At 56.2% G+C, this 16,816-nt stretch overlaps 1 protein-coding gene across 2 annotated transcripts in view; it reads right to left on the bottom strand.

The window, feature by feature from the left end:
- Window positions 1–16,816, bottom strand: part of GRK5 (G protein-coupled receptor kinase 5) — a 212,015-nt gene that overhangs the window by 21,397 nt on the left and 173,802 nt on the right. For both annotated transcript variants that reach the window (XM_035030137.1, XM_035030135.1), the window contains 3 exons: window positions 6,993–7,093; window positions 5,259–5,351; window positions 496–559 (listed from right to left, as the gene is read on the bottom strand). In XM_035030137.1, coding sequence (XP_034886028.1) covers window positions 496–559; window positions 5,259–5,351; window positions 6,993–7,093 — 258 coding nt within the window. The remainder of the gene's footprint in view (window positions 1–495; window positions 560–5,258; window positions 5,352–6,992; window positions 7,094–16,816) is intronic.

Below are 16,816 nucleotides of genomic sequence, written 5' to 3'. Positions count from 1 at the left end.
CTGATAACTCTGACTTCATAATTCAGCGGAATAGGAGCCAAGGCATTTGGGTTCTCATCTTCTTGGTTCTACCCCTTTTTGGTTGCGTGACCTTGGCTGGGTCATCAACCATTCTGACCCTCAGTTTTCCTCATCTCTAAAATGGGAATAGCAAGGCTTGCCTCACAGACTGGGAAGATTAGCACATAGTAATGGCATCATCTGGCCAAGATGCCTGGGCCCCTCATGCCCTCACTCCTCCCCCCAAAGACAGCCAAGAACGCCCATTTCTCCTCTCCAGACACAAACCCTGAGGCGGGCCCCAAGAGCACTTCCACCCCACCGGCCCTGCAGACAGCCTCCTTGCCCACCTCAGTGGCACCGCCTGTTCCCAGGCCTCATGCCTCACCCTCCCTGCCCACCAGGGGGCGCAGGACGCCGTAGGCGCATTCGGAAGGGCCAGAAACCGTGACAGAGGAGGGGAACTTCCCACTGAAGATGCGGATGTTCACTCACCTCCCCAAAGCCCCCTTTTCCTAGTACTCGGTACTGCCTGAAAGTGTTTTTGGTGACCGGTTGCCTGGAAAAAAGCAAGAATCCAACATTGGTCCAAGGTGTTGAGGTGCAGAAGCCACAAGAAACAGACGACGGTGGCACTGGATGCCCTCCAAACCAGCCAGGAATCATCACTGCGGATGGGTCCCTCAAGCACTTGCTCTGGGGCTGGGTGTTCAAATCCCAGGCCACCCGCCCTCGGCCCCGTGTGGCTTGGGACCCGAGCAGTCCTCGCTCGCTCGCTCGCTTGCGTGGAGGGAAGAGCAGATGCGTGAAGAAGCTGCTTCACCACACTTTCCGTGTGGTCCCCCTTTTTCTCCCCAGGGAAAATCAGGTGGCTAAGCTCAGAAGGCAGCAGTGTCCTCTGCAGGGCCAGGAGCCGCACAGGTTCGGTGTCCCAGGGAAGACACAACAGCCCTCCCCGCACCTGCACGTCTGGTCCGCCCGCCCACCTCCTGTCCCCAGGGAGAAAGGCTGCTGGTCGTCCTTTACGGCAGGCCCCCAGCCCTTCCGCCACCGAGGGCCCCCTTATCGCAGTTCCCCCGTCGTTCCGCAGCACCAGAAGATCCTGTCTGCCCAAAGCGGTATTTGTGAAGTAACCATTGCTCTGTGTCTCCCGACCCCCATTTTAATTAGCTAAGGCCATTTATGTCTAAGCAGACGGACCCTCTGATCATGAGGCAAGGGTGGGACCTCACGGAGTAAATAAACAAACGGTCATCTAAAATTGCCTCGAAGAACTCCAGGGTGCAGACAGCTTGGGCTTTTTCATCACTGGCCTGTTTGGCTAAAAATAATCAGCTGCCCCCAGCCCCAGCTTTTCTGAGGTACAACTGACAAAGGGTATCCAACGTGATGCTTTGATAAATGCACACATTGTGAAAGGATCACCACAATCCAGCTAAGTTTCCGTCACCTCCCATGGTTACCATTTGCCCTCTTCCTCCCTCTCGCTGGTAAGAACACTTAAGATCTACCCTCTTGGCCAGCTTAAAGCACACAATACAGTACCGTGAACTAGAGTCCCACCACTGTACGTCAGCTCTCCAGAGCGTATTCATCCCACAGAACTAGCCGAAACCTTGCATCCCTTGACCTACATTCCCCATGACCTCTACCCCCACGCCCAGTCCCTGGCAGCCACCATCCACTCTCTGTTTCTATGACTGGGCCATTATTTTAGATTCCACATCTAGGTGAGATCATGCAGGATCTGTGGCTGGCTTATTTCACTTTGTGTAACGTCCTCCAGGTTCCTCCATGTTATCACAAATGGCAGCATTTCCTTCTTTTTTTAAGGCTGAATAATATTCCGTTGTATGTATCTACCCCGTTTTCCCTCCCACACTGACCACTGCATTATTCACAAGGGCTAAGAGATGCAAACAACCTAAGTGTCCTTGGACCATGAATGGATAAAGAACAATCTGCTTTTAGGATGTCCAGCTCAGCTCTTGGACCTCCAGGACTATTCCTGAGCACCCCCAACCCCAGCGCAGAGGCCGGACCAGGGCACACACCAGAGTGGGACTGAGCTGGCCCACATAATTGGGTCAGCTTGAGAAAGACCAGTGAGCCTCTGGTCACCCAGCAGCTCCTGAATGAACCCTCTGTTGCAACCTTGCTTGCTGCTGGGTCCCGAAGGTCCTCGGCACCAACACCTCTCACAGGACAGCCCTGAACCCCCCGCCCCCCACCAGCACGCCTGTCTGGAGTCCACGTGCCCTGACTCGCTCTCTCTTCTGTTTCTTTGTGGGGGAGGGGGGGCACGGCACACTGATTATCTCCCCACTGGGAGCACAGGGCCGCCCCTCTGCAGACTCTCCATGGCTCTGTGTCCCCCTGCACACAAGCGCTTAGACTGCAGCGAGGCCTGCCATGTGGCTGCATCCGCCATGCGGCCCCGGGAAGCGTTTCTACAGCTGCCCTCGAAACCACATGAAGGCGCCTGGGCCTAACAGTTTACGATACATGGAGAACAAACAGTTGGTCGGCATTACCACAGAGCTCCTTTGCTAGGGGAAATGAGTGTAATACAGTCTCCGAGGAATTTCTCGGTTAACCTTGGGAGGGAGAAAATCCCTTTAATATTTCAACAGTACAGTATGAACAGGCCATGATTTTGTTAACAAAAAAAAAAAGAAAAGAAAAAGGAAAGGGAGGAAGCAGGGTGCTGTCAGTCATTTAGGGGCATTTCTAGGCCAGGGTCCTGCCCTAGTGCCTTCAACAACTTAATGCCCACAAAAGGGCCTAACTTCTTCGCAGTCAACGCAGATTTTAAGTCTGTTTCTCCATTTCAAGTGTTCAGTGCAGACAAGTAAAATCAAAGCCAGTGGCCACAGCTAAAGGATTCTATTGGACAGAGTGCTGGGTGGAATAAGGGTGAAGGACTTGATCGCAGGGCCTTGGATTCAGGTTCCAGCCTTGCCAGGCCCTTGCTGCGTGACCCAGGGCCAATCGATCAACCTCTCTGAGCCTTGCATCTTCAGTAAAACAACATTGAAAAGGTATCTGCATCCCAAGGCTCTTTGTAAGCTGCTGTGTGTCAGATGTCATTATTAGAACTCTAGGAATAGGGGCACCTGGGGTGGCTCAGTCGGTTAAGCGTCTGCCTTCGGCTCAGGTCACAGTCCCAGGGTGCTGAGATTGAGCCCTGCATCAGGGTCCCTGCTCAGTGGGGAGCCTCCTTCTCCCTCTCCCTCTGCCGCTCCCCCTGCCGCTCCCCCTGCTTGTACATGCTTGCATGCTCTCTGTCAAAAAAATAAAATCTTAAAAAAAAAAAGAACTCTAGGAACAAAGGACACATCGCCTCTGGGGTCTTTATGGTTACAGTCCCCACTGAGTGAAGCACCTTGCACATGCACTAATGTAATCCTCACTCCTGCCTTAGGAGGTGGCAGAGTCCCCGTTGTGCAGGTGAGAATGTTTAGGCCCTGAGAAGGGAAACAAGCTGCCAAGGTCATGATGGTAAGTGGCGGCTTTGGGGCTGGATCCCCAGGCACCTGCTGCAGAGCCCACATCCAGGGTCTCAACCCCACACTGCCACCCTGCGAAGGTGGGCAGAGATCAGGCTGTGTGGCACACAGCCCGGGGCTCTGGGGGTGACGAATACGTCCCCACCACACTGTCCTGCGATCATCAGAAACACAAGGGTCAGCAGTTCCCTCCCATACCAGACGCTTGAGGGTGATAGCACAACAACTGTATCCAGTGCCTGACTTCCCGGGGCCAAATGGCTGACCTTTCCTGAGCTCTTGCCTAATGGGCATGTACTACGCTTACCTCAGCTCGTCGGCACCCGAGCCCACAAAGGCAGGCACTGTTAGCATCCCCATCTCACAGATAAGAAGACTGAGGTGGGGAGGGGTGAGCAGCCCTTGCTGAGGTCCTTGGGGAGAAGGTAGAGCCGGGACTCAGACCCAGGCTGTGGCCTCCAGGGCCCTCAGCCGGATGTCCACGCTGACCCCCACTTCCCCGGGTCTCTCAGAGCCACGATGTGTACGTGTGAGGGGCCCACAGAGGAGACTGCCCCCTGCTTGACTGTCATTCCCCCCGGTGGTACAGAGCTGGGTGTTTCCGTCCGGGCTTCCTGAAGTGGGCAGGGCAGGGTCGTGGATGGGGCTTTTCGGGCATCCCTAAGTGTCTGCAGGGCACTCACCAGCGAAGGTGGGGACAGGCAGAAGCAAGATGGCTCCTGGCTCTCTGCCCAGAGGGTGCCCCAGATCCCCGTGAGCGCCAGGCCTCAGGCGCAGGGACCCCTGGGCTGCGGAAGGGGGTGCTCCCCGCCCTTGTCTACCAGCAGAGCATGGATTTAACGCAGGCATTGCCTCATTCTGCCAATTCTGGGACAGTGTGGTGGGCAGAGCCCTGTGCTGGGGGTCCTGGGCCAGGGCCCCCCCTCCGCGCACTGCTGGCCTGCTGTGTGACCGGGCCACACCCTCTCGGGGGCTCTCCTTCCTCATCAGTCACACGGAGGCCGTAGCTGCCAGGCCAAATCACCGCCATGTTTGTGAGAACACTTTGCAGAGAGAAGGCAGGAAACAAAACATGAAAAGATGCTCGGTTTTACCCATTATTAGAGATGACAAGATACACAAGAAGGAAACCCTGCTGCTCACACACCAGCCAGGAAAGCACGAGAACAGTGTTGATGAGGTGGAGGGGAGGCAGGCACTGGGGCACCGGAGGGCCTGGAATTGGGGGGCAGCTGTGTGGGAGGGCAAGTTAGCGGTCCCTCACGGTTTCACATCGGGGCTTTGTGACCCAGAAATCCCTCTGCTGGGATTTCTATGGATGTACTTGCAAAAGTATGTGAAGATATATGTACAAAGCTACTCGTTATTTAGGGAAGATTGTACACAAAATTGGGGGTAACCTCCACGTCCATCGACAGGGGACTGAGCTAAATCAGGGATGTGCCACTCATTCAGCTCTTTATTTGCTGGCAGAGGGAGGATTCCCAAAAACAGTGAACCAAAAAAGTAAGAATAAGTATGTATGTATTTATGAGTGTGTGGGTGTGCGTGCACACTTTAATAAGCACAGAGCATTTCTAGAAGAATAGCCAAGAACTTAACAAGAGAATGGCTAATTTTATCTGAACCATGGACCCATGGAGGTAACTGATTTTTATGAGTTCCCAGGTGGAAAACCTGCCCCCCCGCCCCTACCACGCGCGCACATTGGCATACACTTGCAGGTGGGCTGTGCCGGGGTGCACTCACCTTTCCAACCACTTCCACTGGAGAAAGCGATCAAAATACATACTGTCCAGATACTCATGGAAGGGCTCTCCCTTCAGGTAGTCGTGGACAGACCTGGCTCAGAGGGAACAAACAAACATTTTATAATCCCGGCCTGAAGCAGCCGGGCAGAGCCGTATACATATCCAGCAGGTAACAAGTGGCCTCAGAGGCCCATCGTTCTACCACAGTGACTGCCTGATCGTGCGGACACTTACTGGGTCCCCACCACAGCACGGCTCTAGGCCCGGGGCAGAGCTGTGAGCTTGAGGTTGCTGTTGCGACATGGGACAACCACCAAACAGATGCTTGCAGAAGCAGGTTATCATGAGGGAGGGTTAAGCGAGGTCCCTGGGAGGGGGGGCTCAGGTAGCTCTCTCTCTCTCAAGAAGGGACTCTTGAGCTGCAGTGAGGACAGAAGAATAACTGGGTGCAGGGGTGTGTGTGCGGGGGTGGGCAGAGCAGGGATGCAGCGCCCGAGGGCCCAGGCTCTGGATTTGGTCCAGGACCAGTGAAGCCACTGGGAGGTTTCCATCCCCGCAGCAGAATTCACTGGTCACCTGCTGAGGGCCAGGCCCGCAGGGTTCTGAAGCTGGCTGTAGGCAGGGATGGGCTTCGTTCCTTTAAAACGTGGTGATGCTGCCCAATCTAGCCCAGGCACTTGGGACCTGTGGGTGCGGGACGGGGTGGGGGGGAGCAGCATGTACAGTGGAGACCTTGTTGGATGCTGTCTCCTGCCAAACAGGAGAGCAGGGGCCAGGGTCACAGTGACAGCCCAGGGGCCTTACCCACTGTCATATCTGACCCTCAGCCAGCTCCAAGAGCACAGCAACCGGGTCTGTTTCTCCTCGTGGCGGGGAGGGGGGGCCTCTCTCCTCGGCCGGCCCTCCCTAAATGTCCATTCTCAACAGGGGGCTCCCAGCTCGTCCCACAGTGCACAGGGTCACTGGTTTTCATGTCCTCCCCGCCTGGCTGTTAAGCTCCATGAAAGCCGGGCCTGGGTTCTTGCTCACCATGGCACCCTCAGCACCTATCACTGTGCCAGGCATGCAGCAGGTGCCCCGCTGTCTGTGGGGCAAAGGCTGAACGAGGGCGCACAGCAAGCCGTGGGGGGCGATCAGGCTCCGGAAGGTTTTTGGTGTGCAGCGTATGGCGTAGGGTACCTGTGTGGACACAGGCACGTGTGCGCACCTTCCCGGGATGTGTGCGAGGGACAGGTGGGGGCTTCACCGGTGTCGGGCCAGCAGCACACCCACCAACTTGTCTCCTATCCATTAGGATGGCCCTAAGGCCCACAGACGAGGTGATGGGGTGTGGCTGAGAAGGCAGCCTCCAGCCGCCCGCCCCACAGCAGCGCTACCCAGCTCTGGCTGCTGGCAGCCGTGGGGGTTGGGGGCCTGGGAAGGACTCCCAAACCGCCCAGACGGGGTCAAGTTTTTGCACATTCCTCTGTCTCAACAGCCTAGAGAGCCACTTGCTTTCAACACCCTTGGAGGCAGATGTTTTCTTTGGACTTGGCACTTGGGTATCTTTTCCCTTCCTAAGAAGTATACAAACAGCTGGGTGGCTTGGCTGGGGCCCCCGGGGCATGGCAGACCTGCCCTGGTGCCCGGCGCTCCAGGTGGAGGGTAGGGGCAGCCTCTCTCCGGGGCCCTGTGTGGCTGACAGGAGGCTGAAGGGCCTGAGGCCCGGCCTGGGGAGCGAGGGAGCACTTACTGTGCACAGGCAGAAAAGAGTTCCTTGCAGGGCCTCTGTAAGAGCTTCTCCTCCGTCTGGGAGACCAGGTCCTGGCCAACTTGGGCAATGAAAACTGGGGACTGGAGGAAGAGAAAAGGACGTGTCAGTGAGGGGTGGGAGCGGGGCGCCACCTCTTCCGCCCACTCCAGGCCCTGAGCACATGCCGCGTTCAGGGGTGCGCAGAGGTGGCTGTGGGCTGGGAGGCGGTGAACGAGCCCAGTGGGGGTTGGGTGCCTGGGAAGGACTCCCAAACCTCCCAAACCTGGTAGGGCCAGGTTTCTGGCTCTGCCACTTTCAGTCTGTGGGACCTCATGGAGGTCACTTGGTTCCTGTGAGCCTTGCTGGCCTCATCTGCAGCACGCTGAGAATGATGTCCCTGCGTCTTGGGCTTGGGGTCAGACCTGAACGAGATGTGTGTCCAGAGCTGTGCAACATGGATGGATTGGTCGGCCAGCCCCCTGGGAGCTTGCAGGTGCCCCTTCCCAGGCTGGGCCTGTCTGCTCAGAGGGCAAGGTGAACACCTGCCCAGCCTCGAGGTCCTGCGTGAGAAGGTCTGGAATGGGCAGAAGGGCCAGCAAAAGCACAGCTCAGCAGCAGAAGAGGGGTGCTCCGTGGGCACAGCTTCGCCTGACTGACAGGAGCAAGGCCCAGACCTGCTACTTGCAGCTGTGGGACCTTGGTTGGGACTCAGTCCCCCGTTATCAGGAAGATGCTCGGGAATAACAGTTTCTCCCAGAGAGAATCAACGAATCCTTTGGGTCAGGCAAGTGGCCCAGACCGTGGTACCTGGTAGGGAGCGTGCAGTAAACATCATTACTGTCATTCCCTTCTTTTACGGGAAGCTGCGGCCTGAGTGTTTCAAGCATGAAAGGACAGTTCTGAGAATTTCTGTGTCCTGCCCACGAGCAGGAGCCACGGCCGGGAGGACTCTAGGACCACCAGAAGCCTGCCCCCTTCCTCTGACTGTTCACCCTCCACCACCAGCTGGGCTGATGAGGTGGGTTTTTAACAAATTACAGGGATATTTGAGAAAATTGCCAGGAATGGGCCCAGAAAGATGGAATGTAGATTTATCTTTCTCCCCCAAAGATGCTGAAATCTGAAAGGCTTGCTTTCTCCTTTCAGCTACTGAAATGTGACTATGGAGATGATTTCCCTGAGAGGCCAACTGGGTGTCTTCTGCGGTGGGGGGGTCCAACTCCGGGGGTGGCAGGGGCACCCACAGCAGCAGGACCCGGATGAATGAAATTGGTGGCTCATCTTCTATTCATCGTGGTTCTGAAGGCCCACATTCCTGAGTCCCTTCCTTCTTTCTTCTCTCCTAGGCTCTGCCCCCTCCAGATCAGGGCCCCTCGGTGGGGGGAGCCTCAGGTTTTGGGGGGCAGCCACGGTGAAGGTAAATGCTGCTGGCTCACCCAATGACGCCACACAGCAGGCTTGTTGGCCATCACCAACCCTGGGTGGTGGTGGCTCCCTCCCCCTGACCCCGTTCCTCCCCCCACACTAAAAACCTTGATGCAGAAAAGATGCTCGATGTTGCAGAAGGAGCCCCACACCAAGAAACTGGAGCCCCGAGCACCGGCCCACCCTCTGGGGCCATTGTGTGCTTCCATCCCCTATGTCACAGGCAGGAGCTGCTGCAGAGATGGTTGACAGTTGGGGGGGGAGGTCGCTTCTAAGACTTGGGGGACTTTCTTGGGAATTCTGGCAGCTGAAATCTCTTGGGGATCAGTAACTCTGGGCTACTTCAGAGCAATCGAATCCTAAAACAAACACGGAGGCCATGGGCAAATTTGCGCCATAAGAGCTGATGGCCAGACGACCTTGGTTTGAAGGGCCCAGTGCTCAGCACAGAGCTGGTGTCCACGGTACGTATGCGAAGGAGTGACATGAAACAAGGTGCGTGCCAGGATGTGACCTGAATCTGGGAGGAGTCAGCAAAGACCAAACAGACATGCTGGGTGGGGCAGTCATGGGGAGAAACCCCCACTTCTTGGACCTCAGAAGAGGCACCTGGGTTACCCACCTGTATGCACTCAGCTGCACCCCTGTTTTGCCATCAGACACCACCCCGGGAGGACCCACCCTTACCCGGAGTGGACCGAACCTGGCGTTGGGCATGGTGTGGGGGTGTTAAAAGGTGAAGCCAGTGTGGCCCTGACTGCAAAGCACATTTTCTCCAACAAGACAGGAAAGACAGAAATCAGGTAATATCCTAGCAGGAAGTTCTCTCGCCTCTCTAGGCTACATGGGGTCGTGTGTAAAAGGGGCCCACTGAAACTCAGTGGCTCTCACACTTTTTTTTTTTCCAGCAAACTTCTTCCTCCTCCAAATGAACTTTATCTACAGACCCACTATTTAAAACCAATGGGTAGCTCTGGTTTGCCCCTGCTGAAGGCCAACTGTGGTCGGGCACTGTGAGAAAGACCTTACATTCATTATTTCATCTAACCTTCGTCACGGCTCCGAGAGGTAAATACTACTATAATGCTCATTTCACAGACAAGGAAATGGAGGTCCAAAAAGGTTCAGTCATTTGACACCAGGTCACCCAGCCAATAAGTGGCAGACAGGGGTTGTGAACACAAGTTGGGTGGGTGGGTCTGGAGTGAGTCTGGTTGAAGGTGGCGGGTGTCTGGGCCACCTGTGCCCCTCCCGCCCACCCCCCATCTCCCAGGAGCCCCTCAGCCCTCAGGATGGGCAGGAAGAACTGAAATGGAAGATGGCACAGCTCAGGGCAACGAGCCCCTGGGCTCAGAGAGGGAGATCGTTACGGGGTGGGGTCATCTGGGAAAGGTTTCAGGGAGGAGAGGGTCAGAGGTCAAGCAGAATCTGGGCTTAGACCTCCACGCCCCATGGGTCTTCCCATGGAGGACCATACTCTGCTTCCTCCTCAGCCGATGGGAGGAGTGGCCCAGGGTCTAGGGGCGACCCAGCTGTGCACATGGAGTCCCACTGCTCTCATTCTCGGGGGTGGGTTGGTGGGAGGGCTCTGGGGATGCTGCCCATGCTCAAAGCCCTAAGAGGAGTTAATGAGTGGGTAGCAGTGCGTTCGGTTTGATGACCATGGGTTTAAACTCAGTCTCTGGCTCAACATGAAGAGATGAAGCAATTCCAACCAAACCCCCTCTCAAGTGACTCCAGAGAGTAATGCCTCTGCCAGTAAGGGAGTAAGAAGCTGTTGGCCAGTTTAAGTTGGGAACTGAAACCCAAACTTGCCAGGAGGGTGAGAGGAGCAGCAACCAGGGGACATTTCCATGGGACACTTGCAATGTGCATCGACAGAATTGGAAGGTATCGGTCCTTCCCCTCCAGTTCAGAGAAGTCCGCTTCCAAGGGAGACCCATGAAGAAGGCTCACCCTAGGCTGAGTGCAAGGTCTAACACATCACGTAAGACAAAGTGCCACCAGACGCTCTGAGTGCTCTGGGGTCCCAGCAACCACAGCCCGCTGCACACCATCCCCTGTGGCTTGAAGGCAGGATTCCAGTTTCAGATCTCATTCCAGGAAGCTAATCCCTTCTGGTCCCAGGAGGCCTGTGAGGTGGGCTAGGGAAGGGAGGGAGTGTATCCTTGGGGCCAGGTGGGCTCAGCAATGCCAGGAGAATTGTGGTTAGCACTGTGGCTCTTTCTAGCAGGAACTGTCCCTCTGGGGGGAAGCTGAGGGTCAGAGTGGGGAGAAGGCTGGGGACCATCGTCCTCCATGTTAAAGATGTCCCTCTAATTTCTAATCAAACAGAGAAAGCCCTAAGGCCCTTAGACGTTGGCAGGGCTGAAAGCGGCCAGGAGAACAGGTCTTGCTGGAGGTCTCTGTTACAGGTTCCCCTGGGGTCTGGGACCCTCTCAGGCCAGCAATATTTTGAAGTGACACTTTATCTCTTTGGTCACCAGATGGTCTCAAGTAGCTCCGGCTAGCAGGCCTTGACTTTTAATACCACAGTGTGAATTTAGGCACCAAGTTTCTTCCGAAATGTGTGGAATTAGCTCTTGGTGGGGCAGCTTCCGAGGATAGGAGGAAGAAATTGAGGACAGAGTTTCTCTGCTGGAGGCCCCACCATGAATAGCTTCCTGCTGCTCTTGGGCATGGAAGCTCACCAGCTGGCCAGCCTCCATGTGATCATATGCCCAGCCTGGCCTGACAGTCCACTCTGATGACAGGATGACACCCAGCTGCTCATAAGTTTTGCTCCGTGGCCAACTCCTGGGATAGCTTAAGACAGCATGACGTGCCTTGGGGACATGGCTGTGCTTGCTGGGGGCCGCCCTCTCCCCTCCAGCCAGACTGACAGAAAAGAACTCTGCTTCCTTGAGGAGCTCTAGGTGGCAGGGAGCACCTGTCTTGCCCCTGAAATCACAACTGGAGCAAGAGAATCTGCACCGTGCTCCCCTCTTTGGCTAAGGCTCCTCTCCACCGTTTCCCCCCGAAGTTGCTGGGGAACAGAGGGGGCATTAAAGCTTAGGTGTGCTTTATCCACTCTCAGTCTGTGCCTCTGGATAAAAGCCCCCTTCGCCCTTGGGGGAAAGAACCTGCTTTACATCCCCCTTTAGAATGAGCAATTGACCTTAAATCCATCTCCTGTACCAGAGGAACTTGGGCCCTCACCTGGTAGGACAGACTCCCCCCATGCGTGTCAGGCTCTAAGTCCCCCTCGGAATCCCTCAGAATATCTGCTCTTTTTTACCTCCTCCCCTGGTGGCCCAGACTCACTCTCCGCTGTTCCCGATGCTTACGGCACGGGTTCTGGGGATACAGGCAGCCCCCGCTGCCCATGTGAACCAGAATGCACCTTTTGAGGCAGCAAGATGTGGGGAGGCATGGGTGTCTTTCTGGGTACCACAGCACAGTGAGAAGAGCCCCCCCCCCCCCCCCGCCATGCCACCTGGCATGCAGGGAGGGAAGACCCCTGAGCTGGATGCAGGGGGCCAGTGGGCTTTGCACCTTCACTCTCCTGTAGGCCCCTCTCCTCCCTTTTGTCCCCCCACCCCCCACCCCCGTGAAGCTCTCTGGGGCCTCACGCTGCCTCCACTGCCTGCCTGTGACCCTAAATTCTGACACGTGGCCTAAGCCAGACCTCTCTTACCCTCTGCTCCACCAAAACACTAACCTCGGCAATGCGCAGGCACAGTATGGATGACCAGTGATGAATCAGTGCCCTGGAGGCCTCAGGATTTCTAAAGAGAAGGTCGTTCGTAAAGCAGAGGATGGGGAGTGTGGCGGGAGGTGGCGGTGGGAGATCCGACTGGATGGAAGAGCCGAGCAGCAAGGACCGGGCCTGAAGCTGCATTTATAATCCCCAGCATTGGCAGCGCATCCGGAGCGCCCACGCGCTTGGCCTGGGGGGCGTCCTGGCTAACTCCGTACCTACAGGGAGCCCCGAGCTGCCTCAGGGCCACCGGGCGCGCACGGGCTCAAGGCTCCACCCCTCCCAGGTCAGAACTGCCGCTTCCCAAGGGCCTTCCGTGCGAACCCGAAGCGGGACAACCCCGGGTATTTCGGGGACTCAGGCCCGCTCGAGAGGGAGGGTTGGCGGTGAGGAGGCAAGGGCCCGGGCCTGGGCAGGAAGCCAGCCCACGGTGCTTTACTTGGTACTCAACCCAGGAAGCAGGTGCTGATCACCTGCCGCACCCAAGGCTCTGCTGCTTAGGGTGCTCCGACGCCCACCCTCACTGACTTCACGGCGAGAGCCGTGACGCCCCAGGGCAGGCGACGGCCCACGGCCAGCTCTGCCTCCGCAGGCCGGATCATCCAGCCTCGGCCCGCCCAGCGGTCTGCCCACCAGGTGGCGCCCGTGAGCCCCTCCCGGCGCGCTTCGCTGCACACTCTCCGGGTGGCCCGGCCTCCCGGCCTCGGAGTAGGGAGGCCAGATGGCACCCCTGAAATAATTACCGAGTGATTCGTCTCAGACCTGAGGAGCGCGGCCTCTGCGATAACACTTGAGGGGAAAAATGAGAAATCGGCCTGGGAGGGAGCCCCCGGGAGGGAAGGCGAGCGCAGGACCGTGCTGGAGAGGTGGGATTTACAAGGGTGGAGGAGGCCAGCATGGCAGGGGCAAAGGCCAGGAGGCTGGAGAAAGCAGGGAGGGGGTGCGCAAAGAGAGGAGGACTCATCTAGAAGATATTAAATAAGCAACTGACACGGGGCGCCGCCATCTCTGTGAGGCTGGTTCTCATGGACCGCTGCATCTGCTCCCCGTGGGCACTGCTGTCTCCCGCTGCACTGGGACGACTAGCAATAGAAAGGGACGTCACTTCCTGCATGAGTGAGGGACGCCACATGTCTGAAAACCTTGCTCCTGAAGCATCTGCTGGCTTCAAAGTCTCTGGTTTAAAGATGTCAGACGGGAGAAGGAATCAGCTGTACGTGGCTGGTGTCTCTGGAGACACACAGGGATGGAGGCATGGTTGGGCTGTCAAAGGCTCTTCAGAACCACCTCCCACACCTCCTTAGTAGTCATCAGCAATCCCGAAGTAAGTGCCCTTGGGGTCACCCTCAGAACCTTCTGGAAACACAGAGCCTACACTTGCTCACAGATACAGGACCTGAGGTGGAACAGGAGGAAGAGAGCACAGAGGGCTCCCCTGGAAAGATCCGTCAGGGCCCAGTTGGCTCAAGTCACTCATGGCACAGATGGGTTAACTGAGACAAAGGACTGAGAAGGGAAGGGACCCCTCCAAGGTCACACTGTGGCCCACGGTACAGCCAGGATTAACACCTGGAAGGGCTGAGCTGCACCAGCCGGGAACCAGGTGTGCTGGGCCAGCTCTAGGGGAGGGACATAGCTTCGGTCTCATTGGCCCCACTCAAATCCAGCCTGTCCCCACCTCACAGACGGACATGCACATACAGCAACCCTAACCCTGGTATGTCTCCCACCCACCCCTCCTCTCCGTCCCCACCTCACGGCCCTGCATTCAAGAATTCTCTTCTCTTACCTGCTACCACTTGCTCTTGCCGCCAGGGGAGTTTTTCCAAACCACACAGCACAGATGGTCTCCACTCCAAAAGACAAAGCCCACTGCCTTCTTGGCCCTGGCCCCAAATGCCCTTCTCGATCTGCTTCTCGCCCCTGCCTTCTGCTCATGGATGTTCACCCCATACTCGTCTCTTCCTGGGAAGCTCTAGCTCTCTAGCTGCTGGACCTTTGCGTGTTCCCTTGGAAGAAGCCCTTCCTGCCCCATCAGGGCATGTCCAAATTCCACCCAGTCTTCAGGACCCACTTCCAATAGAACCTCATCCAAGCTGATTTTCTGAGCAGACAAGACCTTCCACCCAATCCCAAAGTGTCACCATCACCATCACTGCCATTTCTTGAGCACCTACCATATGTTAAGTGCTAGAAGCTTTACATGGGGTTATCTTTTTTAACCCTCTCAAGGTAGGTTTTAATTATTACAATCTCCATTTTAGAGATGCAAAAATAAGCTCAGAGAAGTTAAGTAACTTGCCCAAGGTCACGCAGCTGGCATGGGAGCAAAGACAGGATTCAAACCCAGGTAATCTAGTCAGAGAGCCTTAGCCCTAAGCTAAGCACCGCCATATCCTCCAAGAATGTCACAGTCCTTCTCAGATCTCCCGAGGAGGATGGGACTTTGGTCTTGGAGGCCCATGGGGGCTGGAGAATGAGATGAAATGAACTCTGCGTGTTTGGATTAATGCTATTTGTATAGTGGTATCATACGTACCACACAAGCATGCACACGCGCGCACGCACGCACGCACACACACACGCAGGCTAATGGCCAACATATGCTTCGCTTCAACATATGAAAGCATCCCACCGAGGAGCTCGTGCTCATGAGCAGCGGTTGCATCAGTGAACAAAAGGTCAGCTCAGGAGAATGTCCTATCTCCAGACGCAAGCACTTAGGGCTTAATGATGTGTGTATTTTCATATGTGGGCAGCTGACATTCCCCATGTAAACGATTTGCAATTTCCCAGTGTGGACAGACTCAGCTTTCAGGAAAAGCTGAGCAGGAAAAGGGGTTCGGGAGGGCCCCCTGCCTTCCAAAAAGGGCTGCTTCGAGGGCTGCCTGTCTGGCCCAAACCAGGGCGGAGGCAGCTGTTTCTCGGGGGGCCACCCCCATTTCCCATTTCTCCTCCAGGACAGGAACAGGGGAGGGGCACTCCCACAGCCATACCCTGGCCACCACTTGACCCCTCACGAGGGGATCTGCGTCAGCCGCGGGAAGCCCTGCACACAGAGCCGCCAGGGCCTGGCCACGGGCGGGGGCGGGGGTGGGAATCAGGTCTCCAGCACGAGCCAAGGCCAGAGGCGGTTGTGGGAGCCTGGGAGGGGGGCTGGCCTGATAGTTACTGGCCCCCTCGATGTGAGTTTTCCCACAAATTTATACTTCTGTTGCTCCCCAGAACAAGGCCATATGGTGGAGTTTGTTGATCTAGGGTCATGGATGTGGAAACTGAGCCCCAGATAGCTCGTTGAAGGGCAGGACGGCTGTTTGTTCCTGTCTCCTCAGAATCGGGTACAATGCTGGGTGAACGGCTAGTACTCCATACATGCTCCTAGCCAGAATAGTTAGTAAGGGGTGGACCCGAGATTCAAATCCAGGCCTGCCTGGCTACAAGACCTCTAATCTCTCTGCTCTATTTCACTGAAAAGAACTGATGATGGCACACAGGAGGTGCTCAGGGTAGCTGCTGAATACATGTGTGTCCATACATTCACATTCATTGCAGGGAAGAGGGAGGTGGAAAGCAAGACTGTCTTGTCCATCAGAAGTACCCTCATGAGGTCATCTGGTCTACCTTAATTTCATGACAACTGGGCCAGAGTTCTTCAGGACGTTCTTAGTTACAACAGGTGGGAGTGCCTCTCTCAGGCGGCAACTGTGGGCTGGAGGTTTGGGGGAGAACCTGGAGCTGCCCTTGGGGTAAGCATCCTGGTGCCAGGGTTCCCCAGCCCATGTACAGCTGGTGTTCCTTTCCAGTTTCATCATATCCCCACCCTTCCAATAAACTCCTCCTTTGCTTGAGCAACTGGGAGTTACGTATCTGCCACTTACCACCAATAATCCACACTAATTCACTACCTGTAAAATTAGGAGGTAGGGAAGGTGACTAGGAGGACCCTCCAAACATGACCCAAAGCACCAGAGGCTTCCTCTCTCCTTGCTCTTCCCTCCCTGCCACCCCTCAGGTTGGCTGGTTCTGAGTTCCATGAACTAACTCGGCCCAGCCCACCTGACTCTAGGGACGGGCACTGGGACTGGCAGGAGGTGGGCGAAGCGGGGCTCGTTTCAACCCCAAATCCAGGCTTGAAATGAAACCTGCTTGTACAATCATGACCAGAAGACAAAGGAGGGAGTTCACCGAACGGCAGCCTCGGACAGAGTTTCCTCACTCGAGGGTTGGTTTAAGTTCTGGCTGACGGGAAGAAAAAGCACCCCATTCTTCCACCTTTTTAATCAAAACCTTCAGCGGCATGTGGAAAAGCCACTGTCATGCACTCTGTGTCCGTCTGGAGCAGTTCCTCTCTCCGACCACGGCCAGGCAGCAGACACAGTCCACGAGCCCCAAATCAGAACAGAACTGGAGGACAAAGTCAGGGTTTTGTTTTCTTGGCCACTGGGGAAAAATAAATCCGCCCAGACGAATGCTTGTGAGCACAGTGCCGCGGGGCTGTGGCTCCCTCCACGCAAGGTCTGATGTCTGTGGCCCCCAGCTCTCCGTCGAAACATCCCCAACTCCTCCCCGAGTGTCCACATGGTCAGCCTGACTGGTGGCCTCCAAGGCCGGGGCACCGTGCCAGATGCAGCCCCGCTAAGCAGAGACACAAGGCTGGACA

The sequence above is a fragment of the Mirounga leonina genome, unplaced genomic scaffold (assembly GCF_011800145.1).
Source record: "Mirounga leonina isolate KUSES-001 unplaced genomic scaffold, KU_Mleo_1.0 Mir_114, whole genome shotgun sequence".
Classification (NCBI taxonomy): domain Eukaryota; kingdom Metazoa; phylum Chordata; class Mammalia; order Carnivora; family Phocidae; genus Mirounga; species Mirounga leonina.
Note: the sequence above shows the minus strand (reverse complement) of the source record. Positions and strands in the feature narration are given on the sequence as shown.